General features: G+C 51.0%; 4 protein-coding genes across 4 annotated transcripts; 3 read left to right on the forward strand and 1 right to left on the reverse strand.

The window, feature by feature from the left end:
• Window positions 1-3,274: 3,274 nt before the first annotated feature.
• On the forward strand, window positions 3,275-7,542 carry COCCADRAFT_107632 (uncharacterized protein; the record flags this gene model as incomplete). Its single annotated transcript, XM_007718484.1, has 2 exons — window positions 3,275-3,826; window positions 3,877-7,542. The coding sequence occupies 2 exons, from the start codon at window positions 3,275-3,277 to the stop codon at window positions 7,540-7,542; spliced, it is 4,218 nt and encodes a 1,405-aa protein (XP_007716674.1).
• Window positions 7,543-8,276: 734 nt separating this feature from the next.
• Window positions 8,277-9,209, forward strand: COCCADRAFT_8707 (uncharacterized protein; the record flags this gene model as incomplete). The annotated part of the gene is made up of 2 exons (XM_007718485.1): window positions 8,277-8,532; window positions 8,629-9,209. The coding sequence occupies 2 exons, from the start codon at window positions 8,277-8,279 to the stop codon at window positions 9,207-9,209; spliced, it is 837 nt and encodes a 278-aa protein (XP_007716675.1).
• A 502-nt stretch (window positions 9,210-9,711) lies between these two features.
• COCCADRAFT_8708 (uncharacterized protein) lies at window positions 9,712-15,497 on the forward strand (the record flags this gene model as incomplete). The annotated part of the gene is made up of 2 exons (XM_007718486.1): window positions 9,712-10,137; window positions 10,185-15,497. 2 exons carry the CDS (start codon window positions 9,712-9,714, stop codon window positions 15,495-15,497), a joined length of 5,739 nt encoding a protein of 1,912 aa, XP_007716676.1.
• Window positions 15,498-16,014: 517 nt separating this feature from the next.
• COCCADRAFT_107607 (uncharacterized protein) lies at window positions 16,015-17,133 on the reverse strand (the record flags this gene model as incomplete). The annotated part of the gene is made up of 1 exon (XM_007718487.1): window positions 16,015-17,133. The coding sequence occupies one exon, from the start codon at window positions 17,131-17,133 to the stop codon at window positions 16,015-16,017; it is 1,119 nt and encodes a 372-aa protein (XP_007716677.1).
• Between the last annotated feature and the right edge of the window lie 472 nt (window positions 17,134-17,605).

The following is a 17,605-nucleotide window of genomic DNA, read 5'->3' on the forward strand; positions in this document are numbered from 1 at the left end:
TACTGCTACGAGAACGACTCCTGAAAACATCAAGTGCGGGACGAGCGTCTTGGCCACGAGAGGATCTTGTTTCTGTCTTTGCCATGTGCTTGGCGGGCTGGGGTATGATGACGTTTTACGTCGTGTGGATAAAGTTTGCAAACATATGATTTGCGCATGGTGGCGAGATGCCGGCGAGGACTCAAGTTTCAAGCTCCGTGGTCACTTGAGAGGCAGAGATCTGCACAGAAATTATGGCAAGGATAGTGATACAGCGCGACTGTCGTAGAACAGCAGGTGATGTATATGCATACTACGATACAGATGTGTGTATGCTCGTTTGAGAGGCGTATGCAATCAAAACCAACTTGGCAAATGCGTTGCTTGGCTAAAAGAGTATATCTGGGCCTGCTAGTTGATGAGGGGAATGCATTTGCACGACTGCATACCTCTGTTGATGCTAGCTATTGCTTTGCATGTGATTGGATGCTGGGATATTCTCTAGCGGCTGTTCTTTTTGCAAATACTTCGAAAGGACATGTTGTAGCAGCCATTGTTGGGGAGGTTGACGTCATCGGCCATGTTGGTTGAGATGGCCGTTGACGGGTAATAAGCCGCCAGGCGCTTACTTGCAGGACATGTGTATCTGGATAAGCCACGAAGATCTGGGGTCGAGATGCAGGTACAACGCTATCGCAGCGGTTGTGGTGTACGACTGAAAACTTTGTTGGCTCCAAACCATGTGTAAAGAATGAAGAATGGAGTGTGTCTGAGTCGACAGAGAAACATGAATGGCAGAAACGTCATTTGGGGGTCCACCTTGGCCCAGGCGTGTATACACTAAGAAGACTGGTTCCTTTTCAAGTCATGTATGTATACACTACACTTCTGTGTACATATTGTAGATAGTCGATAGGGTATCTCCTTTGGGCAGGTGGGGTAAGGATGGTGGTTGGATAACAAACGGTCTCTTTGGTGCGCGCGCATGCTGATTGGCTGAGCCATGACAACAGCGCTTAATAGGCGCCAGTCGACCGTTTCCCGGACCAGACCTGGTGCGTGTGGGCAAGAGCAAGACATGCTTCCACATGGGCCGGTGCCTTGGATATCTCGCTGAAATAGCGCACCATGTTAGACAAATACACAGCTTGCTGACTTCTTACCTCTATGCCTGAAACTAGCGATCGTGGTTGTTTGACATGTTGCTATTGCAGGCATTGGACTAGTTAGGCCGATGATGCCAAGAGCCGGGGCAGCCGGCATGTGAACTTGCAAAGCACGTAAAGATCTTGTGTTCAGCAAGCCTCGAGGGACGGGTGTAAGAAGCTTAGGTTTCGTAGTTGTATGCATGCATCATGGATGTACTCAAATGTCACTTGCGCTCTTCTTGGCTTTGCATCTCCCATGTATGTACTTGGATATGCACATGCGTACAATTGGCATGAGTGCGTAGGACTAGCCTGCTTGGTGACAGCCTGAGGGTTCGTGGCTTGTGCCAATGTTTGGCTGGTATCCGTATCGAGCGTGTACTACGCAAGTATGCAAACTGCAGTGCGAGTCATTGTTGCAGGTAGTGGACGCTACCACATCACGCGCAGATTGGGCATCTGGTGAGGGCGAGAGAAAGCAGGGCGGACCGATTGGAAGAGGCAAGGCGCACATCGAGGGCTGGAATACACTCAAGTACTACAGGTATGGAGAAGCGGAATCTGTGACGCTCGACTGCTAGGACGTCGACGCTGGCTCGACGGGCGGGAGATGGGCTGGCAGCAGCCAAGGACTTCGGCTCTTGGCTGCTCGGAGATTGGCCTCTCCCCTACGCACCCACACTCGCCTTTGATCTTCAGGAACGCGAGGGCTGCGGGCCAACAAAGCCGGGGGCATGAGTGGAGGCTATATTGTTGGCCAGGTGTGCGGCCAGGGCTGAGAAGGCGGCTAGGCGGCGGTTGCGGCTACTGTCGTGGAGAGATGAGCACTGAGGAGCAAAACGAATGCTTGTGGAGAGCGATGCAGGTGGAGGCATGGGCCAGGCGAAGAAAAAGGAGACGGCAAGATGACGCACTGACGGCGATGGGGCGATGGGGGGGGGGGGCAGCGGCAGCGTGTTGTGAACATGGAGTAAATGGAGCATTTACAGCGGCAGTATATGCTAGTACGGATGCGTAGATGTAGTCACTCTATGATTGTGGTACAAAAGTCAGTAATAAGTAAAAGTATGTAGTATCCTGGGCTGGGCTGGACTGGGCTGGGGTGGAAATGAGTCAGCAGCGTGTAGTATGGAGTACTTGGATATGTACTTTGTATATGTAAGTATGAATGCATGTACGGACACGCAGCCAGCACAGCAGCAGCAGCGGCATGCAAGTGCAAGCAAAAGGGATGGCGTTGGCCAGTGACGTGGTGTCGTTGGTTGCAGTCGTGTCGCTGTGTTGCCGTATGGCCATGGCTGCAGAGACGGACTTGGCGGGAGTCTGTGCGCGTGCGAGCAAGACGACGCTAGATGGGGCTGTGTCTGTCTTGGTTGCATGCCAATCCTTGGGCGGTTGAGCTTCGACGAAAACACGCCTCAGGCAGTCCTTAATGCGCCTTGTTCTGCCGGGCCTGTTCTGCTCGCGAAGCAAGAAACACTTGCCTTTCCGCTCTTTTTTTCTGATCGTCCGTGGTCCTCGCCTGTCGTGCCTTGGTTGCCACCCACAACTCGCCCTTCACCACCTTCCTCCACTCCAGCATAGCCACAATCCACGCCCGAATGGACGCGCGCAGCCCCCGGTGACATAGCCCCCCTCCCGCCATCCACCAGCCAGCTTCGGTGAAGCCACTCACCGAATCAATCAATCAATCAAGCAATCAATCACTCACTCACTCCATCCTCCGCTAATCCATCGCCTCTACCCGCCATCTGGCCCCGTCCCGTAAGCACACCATCGCCCTGGCCGCGCACCACGCCTTCTACCACGGCCACCAGGTGCTAACAAAGCCGTTGGTACCAGATCCTAGTCGCTGGGCCTCACCCACTGGCTCTTGCCTCCACCCAGGACCATTCACGTTCTTTGGCTCTTTGTGCCTGTTTCTTTGCTCTCGTCTGCTTCACTCTTCAACCACCGCCTACTCTCGCCTCTGGCCACGCCCTTTATAACCCGCATGTTCTTTCCGCATGCACTATTCCTCATAATCTAGCAAGCTCACCGGAAATACACACCTGACATCCTTACGGCTTACACCCATCGCTTCCCTGCCTGCTTGCACAGCCTACCGCCTTGCACTACTGCAGCCTTGCGCCGCCCAGCCTGTTGCCATGGCGAACGAACAGGCACACAGCGGTCCTTCAAGACCGCGGGCCCCAACCATCACCATCGACACGTCTGCCGCCAGCGACGCCAACATGAGCAATCCCGTGCCTCTGGCCGATATCCAGGACGGCAGCCACAGATTCCCACCAAATGCAACCTCCGAAAACCCATCGCCTACCCAGCGAACGTCGTCCTCGCAGGAACTGCGCGGCGCCAATTCCTTTGAAAGCAGAGAGAGCAGGCCCACGAGCCCTCACAATGTTAGCTCGCCCGTCGCAACGTGGACCAGCAATGCTGGCCTACTCAATGTTCCAGGCGCTCGCTCAAGAGGCAACTCGATGGATTCGGCTACCGAGAATGGTGAATCCAACAGTTCAGGCACATATGTCGCCTCTTCGCAGGGCGATGCTTTCAAGGGAGAGCTAGCACCCACCGAAGTCTTGAACGACCAGGATGCCCTGAAACCAGATCCAGGCACAGAGGCAGACTTTGTAGTTGAAAACAACAAGTTTGCCTTCTCGCCCGGCCAGCTGGCCAAACTCTACAACCCCAAGAGCGTAAGTTGTTGTCTCTGAGCAACCTCCTCATTGTGCTAATCACCCCTCAGTTATCAGCCTTCCATGCTCTCGGAGGCCTTGACGGCTTGGAAAAGGGTCTTCGGACCGACCGAAAGGCCGGACTTAGCATCGACGAGCAGCACTTGGACGGTGTCGTCACTTTTGAAGAAGCAACGACACCAAGTACTACCGAGACTGCGCAAAAGTCATCACCGAATGCTGTTGCGCATACCGATAGCACACCCACTGGGTCCAAGGAGAATGCTTTCGCTGACCGAAAGCGCATCTTTAGTGACAACAGACTTCCAGTCAGGAAACCTAAAAATATCTTTCAACTCGCGTGGATGGCCTACAACGACAAAGTTCTTATCTTGCTGACGTGCGCCGCTGTCATTTCACTTGCTCTCGGTCTATACCAAACTTTTGGTGTAGAGCACAAGCCAGGTGAGCCAGCCGTAGAGTGGATCGAAGGTGTTGCCATTATTGTTGCCATTGTCATTGTCGTCGTAGTTGGCGCTGCCAATGATTGGCAAAAAGAGCGTCAGTTCGTCAAACTTAACCGCAAGAAGGAAGACCGAACCATCAAGGTCATCCGCTCTGGAACCACTCGCGAAATCTCTGTCTACGACATCTTTGTCGGAGATGTTGTCAACCTGGAGCCTGGTGACATGATCCCCGTCGATGGTATCCTTATCCAAGGTCACGGAATCAAGTGTGACGAGTCTTCGGCCACTGGAGAATCTGACTTGCTCAAGAAGATATCTGGCGACGAGGCCTACAAAGCCATTGAACGACACGACAACCTCAAGAAGGTCGATCCATTCATCCTCTCCGGTGCAAAGGTCTCCGAGGGCGTAGGTACCTTCATGGTCACGGCTACAGGTGTACACTCCAGCTACGGCAAGACCATGATGTCTCTTCGCGAAGACAGCGAAGTCACACCACTCCAAAACAAGCTCAACGTGCTCGCAACATACATCGCCAAACTCGGTGGAGCTGCGGCTTTGTTGCTTTTCGTTGTGTTATTCATTGAGTTCTTGGTCAGGCTCAAGGGCAGCGACGACACGCCGGCCGAGAAGGGTCAGAACTTCCTCAATATCCTCATCGTCGCCATTACGGTTATTGTCGTCGCTGTGCCCGAGGGTCTTCCGCTAGCTGTTACCCTTGCATTGGCTTTCGCCACGACGCGTATGCTCAAGGACAACAATCTGGTCCGCCTCCTCCGGTCTTGCGAGACTATGGGTAATGCCACTACCATTTGTTCCGACAAGACTGGTACGCTCACTCAGAACAAGATGACTGTTGTTGCTGGCTCCCTAGGAACTGCTCTCCGCTTTGGCGACTCCAAACTCAAAGCATCCTCAGTATCCCCAATTGACGATGGAGCCAAGGGCAAGGACGTATCTCAGTCTCCTGTTGAGAATCCCAACGATGTGTCTGCCACGGAGTTCGTCGAGACTCTGAACCGCGATGTCAAGGACCTTCTTCTGCAATCCATTGTCCAGAACACGACCGCTTTCGAAGGCGAGACTGGAGGTCCTGATCCTTTCATCGGCTCTAAAACTGAGACAGCCTTGCTCGGATTTGCACGTGACTACCTGGGATTGGGCAATGTTGCCCAGGAGCGCGCCAACGCCAACATCGTCCAGGTGATCCCCTTCGACTCTGCAATCAAGTGTTCTGGCGCCGTCGCTAAACTAAGCGATGGTCGCTACCGTATGTATGTCAAGGGTGCTTCCGAGATTCTGCTCGCAATGTGCGACAAGATCGTCACCGACGCCAACAAGGAACTTATCGAGGCTCCCATGACTGCCGACAACCGCGAAGCACTCGAGCACATCATCACAACTTACGCATCCCGCTCTTTACGAACCATCGGCCTCATTTACCGCGATTTCGAAAGCTGGCCGCCCGCCGAATCATCCAAGAATGAGGATGACCCGACCCAAGCTGTCTTCAAGGATATAGCCAAGAAAATGATCTTTCTAGCCATCGTCGGTATCCAGGATCCTCTGCGAGACAACGTTCGTGAGGCTGTAAAGGACTGTCAACATGCCGGTGTTTACGTTCGTATGGTCACCGGTGACAATGTTTTGACTGCCAAGGCAATTGCCGAAGATTGTGGAATCCTGGTCCCTGGCGGTGTTGTTATGGAGGGCCCTACTTTCCGTAAACTGTCAAAGCGTGACATGGATGCCGTCATTCCCAAGCTCTGTGTTCTTGCCCGGTCCAGCCCAGACGATAAACGCAAGCTTGTCAAGCGCCTCAAAGAGCTTGGTGAGACAGTAGCTGTCACTGGTGACGGAACCAACGATGCACCCGCGCTCAAAACTGCCGATGTCGGTTTCTCTATGGGAATCGCGGGCACTGAGGTTGCGAAAGAAGCTTCTGCCATCATTCTCATGGACGACAACTTTGCGTCCATCGTAAAGGCGCTGCTCTGGGGTCGTGCTGTCAATGACGCTGTCAAGAAGTTCTTGCAGTTTCAAATCACAGTCAACATCACGGCTGTACTTCTCACCTTCGTCTCCGCTGTTTCCAGTAGCGACCAGCAATCTGTGCTGACTGCTGTCCAACTGCTTTGGGTCAATCTCATCATGGATACCTTTGCCGCTCTGGCGCTCGCAACTGATCCTCCCACTCGCAGTCTTCTTGACCGCAAGCCTGACCCTAAATCCGCACCTTTGATCACGTTGCGCATGTGGAAAATGATCATCGGGCAGTCAATTTACCAGCTGGTTGTTACGTTTATTCTCTTCTTTGCCGGCGAATCTATGCTCAGTTACCATAGCCCGCGTGAGCAGCAGCAATTACCTGCTTTGGTGTTCAACACCTTTGTCTGGATGCAAATTTTCAACGCTCTCAACAACCGCCGCCTCGACAACCGCTTCAATGTATTTGAAGGCATTACCCACAACTGGTTCTTTATCATCATTTTGTGCATTATGATTGGAGGTCAGACCATGATTATATTTGTCGGTGGCGAAGCTTTCAAGGTTACGAGACTCAACGGCCCTCAATGGGGCTACTCAATAGTGTTGGGCTTCCTGTCTCTACCGGTCGGTGTCATTGTTCGCTTGATACCTGATGAGCTTATCAGGAAATGCATTCCCGACTTCTTCAGGCGCAAGCAAACTCCCGAGCTTGTCGTTTCAGATGACGACTACTACTGGAACCAAGGACTACTGGAGGTTCGCGATGAACTTGCCTTTCTCAGAAAAGTCCGCGGCGGCCGTCTCAGTGCTATCAAGTTCAAGGTGCAACATCCCAGGGAAATCTTTACCCGATCACGATCCAGTCACTCTCTACCCGGTACTCCCAATAATGGCGTCCAAACTGATGACGGTTCTCATGCCCCACCTTCTCCCAGTAGTCGTCGCCGCGCCAGGTCCCGTTCTAATTCCGCGTTTGGTCCGGCGACTGTCATGGCTGGTATCGTTGCAGGCAGCATTGGAGGCTGGTCACCGATTGACCGCGGCAGTGGTGACAACGACTCCATCAAATTCAGCCGCAATACCACGAAGCAAGATCTCGAGGCTCAAGATGGTATCGAAGTTCACCCTGACACCAAGTCGACCGATCCCATCCTTGCTCCTGACGCGAGTGAGTACCGCGGTCCTCCCAGCCAAAACATAGAAACAACACCCGATTTCAACGTAGGGCCTTTCTCCAGTCACGCCGACGAACAATCCAAGCCAACTGGCCCTGGCACATAAGGCCTAATTCTTTCCTACGCCCTCAAAACCCCACACATACATACATATATACCTCGCACGAACCTCTCTGTAGCTTGGAGACTCGGGTGTAATAACTGTTTCATTCCAAGCAGCATATATTTCAAGCATTCATCGGCGTCATAGGTGTTTTCTTTTGGCCCTAGGGGCCCGGTAATGTCGTAAATACCCATATCCCTTTATTCATGTTATTTGGTCGTGCCTGCACCGACTGTTCTGTTATTCAAGGTCCTTTTGCTTTACCCGTCCATAGAAAACTTCTCGGTCCACCAGTTGTTTCTTTTTTCTTTCTTTCTCACAGCCGTTTAGCACTGGCACCAAACATCCGGTACTCCTGCAATGTGCCCCGAAACGACCCAAAAAAGTTCAAAACAATACATTTCATATTACAAAAGCTCTGCTTTAATCTTACCACGTGATGATCTCATACGCATTGTTGATCGGAATCGAAATGGGCAGTGTTGAAGTTTATTCCTTACAAAGCATTCAGTCTATCGGCGCTTATTCGGAGGGTCAAGACGCGCACGACGTCATCTTGGCAATTGCATCAGCACCGCATCCAGCAACGATCGATGTGCCGGCGTTGCCTACAAACGTTGACTGACTTCCATCGTCTGAAGTAATTCTTCCTGTGATATTCTGAATAAATTCTACATCCTCTTTCCTCATTTTCGCGATCCTTTCTAAGCAAATATTGTTTGGCAACTCCCACCATCATGACACACAACGTGCTCTTAATCGGCGGCCACGGCAAGGTTGCTCAGCTTCTCACACCCCTTCTATTAGCGAAGTCGTGGAATGTGACAAGCATGATTCGTACTGCTTCACAGCAACCCGCCATAGAGAAGTTAGGTCAGGGTCAGCCCGGCAAGCTAAGTGTGCTTGTCAGCAGCGTTGCAGATGTCCAGGATGAGAAGAAAGCAAAGACTATTTTGGATCAGGTGAAGCCTGACTGGGTTGTATGGAGTGCTGGTATGTTCATCTTTCCTTTCCTTTGGTCTCTCTGGCTAGGATTTCAACGAAATGGGGCCTTTGGAGGGTTATGGAGACACTCTGACCGCATAGCAGGTGCTGGAGGGAAAGGCGGCGCAGAAATGACTTTCGCAATCGACCGCGACGCAGCCATTGCCTTTACAAAAGCCAGCATTCACACACCTTCTGTCAAAAAGTTTCTCAATGTATCTTACCTTGCCTCCCGCCGCGGCCGCGCGCCCTGGTGGAACGACGAGGACTGGGATTCTGCACAAAAAGTCAATAACGAGATCCTACCGAACTATTACAAAGCCAAAGTTGCAGCTGATGAGGTTCTTACCGTCTTATCCAATGATCGTTTAGCAAAAGAAGAAAAGGAGGGCGTGCCAGCTAACGAGCGCTTCTGCGGTATCAGTTTGAGGCCTGGTACGTTGACCGAGGAGCCAGCTGGTAAGGTAAAAATGGGCAGGATTGGAGCTGGAGAAAAGGTCAGTCGTGCGACGGTTGCCGAGGTGATAGTTAGAGCCCTGGAAAAGGACGGTTTGAAGGGATGGCTTGATTTTGTCGATGGAACAGACGAGATTGATGGGGCACTGGAAAGGTTTGTCAAAGAGAAGCAGGACAGTGTTGAGGGTGAAGATTTAGAAGAGATGAAGGCAAGGGTTGAGAACGTTTAGGTATGCGAGAAGACTGTCATACACTGCTTGTGTTCGACAGGAACAGATGCGCTGCAGACCAAACGCCCGTTCCTTGTGAATCATGCCTAAAAACCGTTCTCTTCACGCCTGATATTCCCCTTTGATACAGCACCTGTCCTGTCAAATATTTCAACCTGGAAGTATTTACTATGATACATCGCTCGTATTTTAGCATAGACAATTCATAAACAGGTTGTGCTCCAAGTAGAGTCAAGTCGCCGCTTCTGCATAGCGCGTTATCCGGGCTTACGTAAAGAGACTGTAGCGCCTTGGCGCTCTTTCACAGTATGTCGCAGGCCGCGACGCGACACGACCATCACACCATCACCTTTGGTTGCGATATCGCTCTTGAACCATTGGTCATTACTTGTTATCCCAAATAATGGAAGGACGCACGTTCAGCATGTTTGGATAAGTAAAATGCAAACATTCGTGAGCCAGCGCATAGCTAGAGCCACCCTCCGCAACATCAATAAGAATCATGTCGAAGTCCGCATCACATCCGCAACAGGCCCGAGTGCAGAAAGTGTGTACCCTATGGACGCATGACGACAACTTCTCAAGAGATGAAATCGTGTTTAACAGCGAGAAATTTCCCGAGGTCCCTACCGGTGCTGGTTCCTTGCTTCAGATAGTAGCCATACAGGAAGACAACGCCATTCGCAATTTCCATGCAGGACCGAAGAGCGCACAGCATGATGGTGCACAACACAAACACGATACATCTTCTAGAGATGGCCACAATCATGGCTATCCGAGGAGACATCGTCGAGACTCGAACACGATAACCCTCGATGAGAATGGATCGACTATTCCCGGTGGCCGCGACGTCGACGCGGACAAAGCCTATGTTTTTGTCCCAAAACCTCTTTCTCCAGACTTGAAGTCAAAGTATCCGAACCTGCAGGTACGTGACATCTGATATTGGCACGAGGCACAACTGACTTAGCTAAGGTCTCTATATCCGAGCGCATTGCCAAGGTATTCGGATTCCGCAATAGAATGCAAGTTGTGGTGACCGAGGCTGATGAAGACCTACATGAAGCCCATCATGTAGAAATCGTGTTTCGTGATGAGTACCTCGCACGTGCAGATATGTGGCGCATGGCAATCTCCGAGCTCAGCAAACGTACCGTTTACCGGGGCCAGAGGCTACTGTTCATGGGGACCATCAAAGCTACTATCAAGCACATCTACATCAATGGCCAGTCTGTCCATTCTGGCTATTTTTCGCCCAAGTCCAAACCCATATTTCGCAGCGAATCGGCACGCTACACCCTATTTATCCAGATGTCTCGGGAGATGTGGGACTTTGATACCGAAGGCGCCGGAGAGATCATGTTCAACAAAGTCGTCAGCGGCTTCCTCCCGGATCTTTTTAAAAGATGGTTGAGAATCAACGCACGACATCTTGTCACCATCATCCTCTTTACTCGAATGCAATACGACGGCGAATTAGTAGCTGATCATCTCGAGGGAGCGACAAGCGACACGCACTTTGATTCGCATTCGGGCACTTTCAGGGATTACTATCGGGTCGTTGTGAGCGACATGGCTAGTGGTGACTGGATCAACATCTTGTATCAGCTCAAGAAAGAGTTTAGAATGTTCCTTCGCGAAGTTTCTCTTGTGCGCAAACCTGTCAAGCAAGTCGCGAACAAAGATGATGCAGGTGTGGATGGTCCAATGTCTGAATTCGTCGTCGCTGGAAGACCATCATCTGCAAGTCAAGGCAATATTCTTGAAGCTATTAACCTAGCCGCAGCCCAGTTTTCCAAAGACTATATTGATCGCGACCTCGTTCGAACAGGTATCTCCGTTATAGTCGTTAGCCCTGGAACAGGTGTTTTCGAGGTGGACTACAACATGCTCAAATTGACTACAGATACACTTATTGGATCGGGCATCGGCATTGACTTGGTGTGCCTCTCACCAATGCCACTTCATTCCGTACCTCTTTTCAAGTATCAAACCCCCCGCTCGGTTTCCGACTTGAAGGCTGAGCAAGAGAAACATCGTGCACCTGTAGGAATATCGCGGACTGAAGAGGATCAAACTCCCCGCCAAAGTCAGCCTATCTTTGGTTCCGTTTCTCGCACCTCCACCATGCAGCACATACCGATAGACAACCCCACAGAAGCTACAGACAACTGGAGATTCGCAATGCCATATTGGGTGGATATCTCTTTCTGGTCCGGCACTTCTGAAGAGATTTTGGAGCTTACAAAACCTCGAAAAGCCGACAAAATCGTGAAGAAGTCTCGAAAAAAAGGTCGCATCTTCTCCCTCAGATGTCGTCTTTTCGAACTCCAAATGATGGGTGTTATGGAGAATGAAATGGGAGACGTTGCTATTCCGTACCTGGAAGAGGACCCAATGTACCCACACCATCTGCGTGAATCGTTCGACCGAGACGAGGATGACCAGAAAATAGTCACTGTAGTCAAACGCTCGACTACGGGAGCAGGCTCTTACTCTTCAAGAGGGGACAAAGAGTATGGGAATGACCAATTAGACGAAGGTAGAACTGCATACAAGAACTGGATGGAAGCATATGACAATGGCGTGTTCTCTCCAATCATGGAAAGACACCCTGTATCAGAGTATCAAGCACATCAAAGAAGGCTGAGCGACCAGCTATCCAGTGGCTCACCTAAACTATCCAGGAGTTTTCAACTTTCTTCTTCATTCCGCAGTGTCGGCCCGTCGATTCCTAAAACCGCCCGTCCACCGCCTGAAAACAACTTCCCGCAACTTATGCGCGAGAAGACAAAAGAGGTTGAGAGTCATTCTCCACGTGGTACTGTCTATCGCATGTCTGATCACAAAGTCGAAGGCATGCCACGTGCTGACATCCTGCAACGGCAAAAGAACTTGGCAAGAGGCAGTGTCAGTATGGGGCGTCCAGTATCCCACAAAAGAGGAGATTCTGAGGACTCTCAAAGCCATCGTCCTTCCATGCAGGCCACCTCAAAGCATTCTCCTGCACCCAGCCGAGGAGTGTCTCCTTCAAGGCGAGCCGGTCTCCCTCCTCTCACTGGCGCGGCAACGAACACTTCAACCAAGGCCGAGATAAAAAGTAGACCTTCCAACTGGTTTCTAAGACAGATGAGCTTCGGTGGAAAAGCAACGCCAGCCAAACCGACCCTCGGAGACGCTACTATCGATATCAGCCAAGGTAAGGTTAAACCTGCCATGCTGACCGTTGAGAATAACCAAAAGGGGGTCATTGCCGAAAGGTTGGCTAGCACACGCCATACTTCTACAGAGAAAGCTTCACAGCCTATTGCCATCAAACCCGCATCTCGCGCTGGCCCTGTGTCAGCTGAGTCGCTCGCTTCTGATCGGGCTAGCCGTTCTATTGAGACTGTCAGAGGTATGCGATTCAACAAACCATCTATTCCTTCCCAATCTAGCTCGGCCGTTCGAGATCCCGGGTCCACGTTTCTTCTTGCGGGTGCTCGCGGGACGGGGGAGCATGTTGGACCGAAACCAGATCTGTCTTCTAGCGGAGGTGCGAGAGATGTTCCACGAACCCTGTCCCCGACAAGTGCCATCTCGCCCTGGGCAGTCTTGGTCAATCCTTGTAATCCAAAGAAGAACAACATCAACTCCAAAAATCAATATCGGCGCTGGCATCACGTCTTCCCCAGAACGCTACGAACCGGTACCGTGAAATGGAGGTCGTTGTGCTCGCCCGCCGCTGTCCCTTTGACTCATGAGTGGTTCCCTACTATCGAGCAAGTCGCATCGGAATACAATGAGAGTCCATACAAGATTACACAAAACGAAGATGACGATATGCTGGAGGCTCCAAAGAGCAGGGAGTCTCTAATCAAGGAGCTCATCGCTTTTCGTCTTTCTCACGGATTTCAGATTGTTGTGGGCTCTTCTGTTGCAGAGTTTTCAGGGCGACAAGAGAAAACCCTCGCTAGCATCCTAGCACCTGAATACATGTCCAACGATGGAGACACCGTTTTTATGAGCGTGGGAAATAGCATCCATCAACTAGTTTGTGTGGCAGGTGGAGAGGTAGAGGTAAGACGCTATAACCGAAAGCCCACGACAGCTTTGGAGTCCTCCGCCGGCGTCGATAAGCCTTTTCCGTATCGACCCTACATCCGTACGGCTTTTGAAGACACCTATGACCCCAGAGACGTAATCCTACGGCCACCGCGAAGGGAATACAATTGGAATATCATCGATACATTCTTAGCTGGCTATCATGATGAGTTTTCCGAAATCCTACGCTTTTGGAGAGCGCGCTTCGTCTTGATTCCTGTTGAGATACCGGCAGTGCATAGGCGGCCACTCCCAATGCTTACTGAAGACTCCGAGGAGGAGATACGTTTAGAGGGGATCCGAAAGCTCACGCAGTTGTGGCAAAAATTTCGTTTCATATCTCCAGAGGAGCGTTATTCCCAGCCCTCTTATGCTTCGAAACAAAAAGACCCAAATCCCCTTGCAATTGAATACCACACTCGCGATCCCTCGGCGGTTGTAGCGGCGGGACTAGGCAATTCTTTACTCGAAGATACAGACAGCGAGTTTCAGACCTCTGTCTTCCCAGACTCTGAGAAGTACCATACATCGAATATTGATATCAAAAAGCTCGCAGAAGATTTGCAAGGTGAGAAAGGCATTCAGATGCTTGATCGCCGATGGCACTTGAAGTTGCACTACAATTGCTTCTTGGGCTTTGACTTAACCAACTGGCTCCTCTCGAATTTCAAGGACATTGAAACTAGAGATGAAGCTGTCGATTTCGGAAACGAACTCATGCACAAGGGCCTGATTCAGCATGTGCAGCGAAGACATCCATTCCGTGACGGCAACTTCTTCTTCCAGATTGCGGCAGAATATCGGGCTCCTCGAGTCGAGTCGCGAACCGGATGGTTCGGCATGCGAAAGACAGACAAGTCAGTTCCTTCTACGCCACTGTCAGAGGCGCCGCGGACATCGCCTTTGATCTCGAAGAGCATCAAATCACGACCTAGCACAGGGGATTCATCATCTACAAACTCTGACTCTCCCCAAGAAGGCGAGAAAACCCCAACACGTGCTGAGCCTCCCAAGAAGAAAGTCATTCTGTCCCGCGTTATGCGCTACGACGTGGATCCTAGGAAGCGTTCATACCGCCCTGAGATTATCTCATTACACTATGATCGTCTGCATAACCCTGACAATTGCTACCACATCCGCATCGATTGGATGAATGTAACGGCAAAGCTTATAGAAGACGCCATTGTTACCTGGGCTACAAGCGTAGAAAAGTACGGCCTAAAACTTGTCGAAGTCCCTATTGCCGAGGTAGCAAACATTGTTGACCATCACCCCTTCCGGTCTCCATATCTGGTCAAGCTCGCACTCCAGCCTCCTAAATCCCAGCCGGAGAATATGTGGGACTCGACTAGCTTCTCTCCTCAATACTCTAGGACAGACAAATTTGTGTATCATAAAGCTCTGTTACGGAGGTTAAACTTTGTTCTTGACATGGAAGCTGCGAGCGCATTTCCACCAGACGTGGAAGTAACGTATTCCTGGGGTACCCCAGACTACAAGTATACGCAATTCATTCATCGCAGTGGAGGACTACTCGCTCAGATCACCGACGAAGGAAACTTCTTGCTGCTAGCGAATCGCCTGGCACACAATCGTGCCAAAGACAACAGTAGGATTCGCCATGTCGATCCTTATGAGCACAAAAAAGCGACAATGGACGGTAGCCAGAGCAGTCGCATACCTTCCACACCTGCAGCAGAGCGTGGCAATCCCCATCGTAGTCCCTTTTCGAGTCCCTTGGCTCGACCAGTCCAGGATGCTAGTCTCTTACACACCGCACTCACCAGCCACGAACAGAGATCGTCTACAGCCACCACGCCGCACCTCGCAGCTACCACTTCGCTGACCCCCGAACAAGTCAAGGACGAAGTAGAAGCATTCTGCTCCAACATCTCTCTCCTCTCTTCCTTCTACGCCGAAGGACTCCGCCACGCTCCTTCGCCTTCACCACGAATCTTACCCGTAGGCGAGGATAAGATACCAAGTCTAGGATTACCCCCAGCGATTAGCATTAGAGATGCAAGCCCGGCGGCTGGAGGGTGGACGTTGAGTAGTACGTTTGGAGGGCCTAGTGGCATTGCCGGGAGAAGACAGGGTAGCGAGGGAAGTATGTTCAACCTGGGGAGGCGTGGTAGTGCTTTTGAAGGCATGGAAGGCGGGCCGCGAAGGGAGAATAGCCAGGGAAGTGTTGGTAGTGGTATATAGACATGTGAAAAGGGAGAGGGGGTGTCTTGATGGGATCGCAATTCCTTTACATTTTCTTCTCACGAGTGCAATGGGGAAGGCGACGTCAAGGATTGTTTGGCGTAAAAAAAAGGTACTGCACCCGACCCTCACTAGTTTATAACTTGATAACGTCGTTTATGGCTCGCTTGGGTATTTTAGAGGATCTCCAAGACCTGTTTTTCCAAACTTCTTGCGACTAGTGTCAGGCTTTTAGATCATTCAATAGTCGGCATCTTCTATCGTTTTTTTTCCTGCTGCTTGGCGGTTGTCATAGGTAGAGACTGGTTGTTTTTTGTACATGTAGGCTACGATTTCTACGAATCTTGACTTCTGATTTTGTTCCATTGGAAAAACGATAGATTCGACATTAACAAAAATGATTGCGAGCATGTGTTAAATACTATCATAGTTAAGGAGACGGTACTGAGCATCATATATCGTAAGTCTAATCATGTATATATATATATATATATATATAAAGTCACTTGAGTTCCTATCAAGGCATGAGATACCCCTTCGCAAACAACTCTCTAATCTGCTCCTCGCCCCAGCCCAACGTCAGGGCCAACTGCAGCAAAATCCTCGACTTCTGAGGGTTATAAAACCCACTAGAGATAGTAAAATCGGGATCTCCATTCGGCGGGGGAACCATACCATCTGGACTTCTATGACTAGCAACAATGGGGATGCCAGTAGCATTGTACAGGGCCTCTGCATTTGTATTTGCAGCGCTCGACATACCTCCGGCACCGACACCGGCATACACGATACCCTTTGCGCCGGCGTCGTAGCAGGCGGGGAAAAGCGCAGGCAGCATGTCCTGGTGGGCGTACAAGATGGGTACGGGAACCAGATCGGTGACGTTTGAGACGTTGAAGACGACGCGGCCGACGGGCTCGGAGGGATGGAAGAAGAAGTAAGGGACTTGGTTGATGAAGACGCCGAGTTGGCCTGCTTCGGTCGAGTAAAAGGTATCGAGGGAGTTTGCGTTCATTTTGGTGGTGTAAAAAGCGGATCCGATGCGGTCGTTGAGGACAATCATGGTGCCGCGGTTGCGTCCGGCGGGCGAGCCGGCGAGCTTGACGGCTTGGTAGAGGTTCAGTGGGCCGTCGGCGCTGAGGGCTGTGGCGGGTCTCATGGCGCCGACGACGATGACGGGCTTGGTCGAGTTGACGGTGCTCTCGAGGAAGAAGGCAGTTTCCTCGAGCGTGTCGGTGCCGTGCGTGACGACGACGCCGGATATATCGTCTTTTGCGAGCTCTTCATTGATCATGTGCGCAAGGTACAAGCTGATTGTTTCGTTGATGTCTCCAGACGGTACGTTGGAGGCCTGGTATCCGGCAATGTTGGAGATGTTGAGCAGTTCCGGCACCGCATCGACTAGTTGTTGGACTCCAAGGCCAATTGAGTAGCCGGTTGTTTGTGTGTTTGTGCTGCCTTGCGAGGCAATTGTGCCTCCGGTTGCGAATATTGTGACATTTGGAAGAGAGGCATTGATTGGTGTCTGGATGTCCTGGCGTACGAATAGCCTGTGTAGCTGTGATCGAGTGAGATCGACAGGCGATGCAATAGCCAAAGACGTAAGCAATGGAACAAGTTGCACAAAGGCCTTCATCTTTTCCAATCAAGTAGAAGCTATGAATACGATCCCTGGGTACTCCAACTCAGCTTTGTCAAGGCGACTTATATACTCGTACACATTATCGTTGCAACAGATCCATTTGTCACCTCCGTCGTCGGCCAACCTACGACATGCCTATCTGGACGACATGCCTATCTGGACGACATGCTTATCTTAGGGTCTGTTCGGTGCCTCTGTTTTCCGACTCTATCTAAGCTCTGTTTTAGGTATAGCTATTTGATAGGGGAGGCCTAGCTAGCGTTATAGCTAAGCTTTTCTAAATTAGATTAGAAAATAGAGAGGGTATTTGTTACAAGTAACAAGAAGGATTCTCTCCTTGACAAGTGACGAGATAGCGGAAGGCCTATGGACGTCCACGTCAAAAGGTAATGATCATCGCGGGGCTGGAGAAGTCACGTGATGTGCCATCTCGCCAAGACTGGCCATCTCAGATGGCAGTGCATGA

The sequence above is a fragment of the Bipolaris zeicola genome (assembly GCF_000523435.1).
Source record: "Bipolaris zeicola 26-R-13 unplaced genomic scaffold scaffold_235, whole genome shotgun sequence".
NCBI classification, from domain to species: Eukaryota; Fungi; Ascomycota; class Dothideomycetes; order Pleosporales; family Pleosporaceae; genus Bipolaris; species Bipolaris zeicola.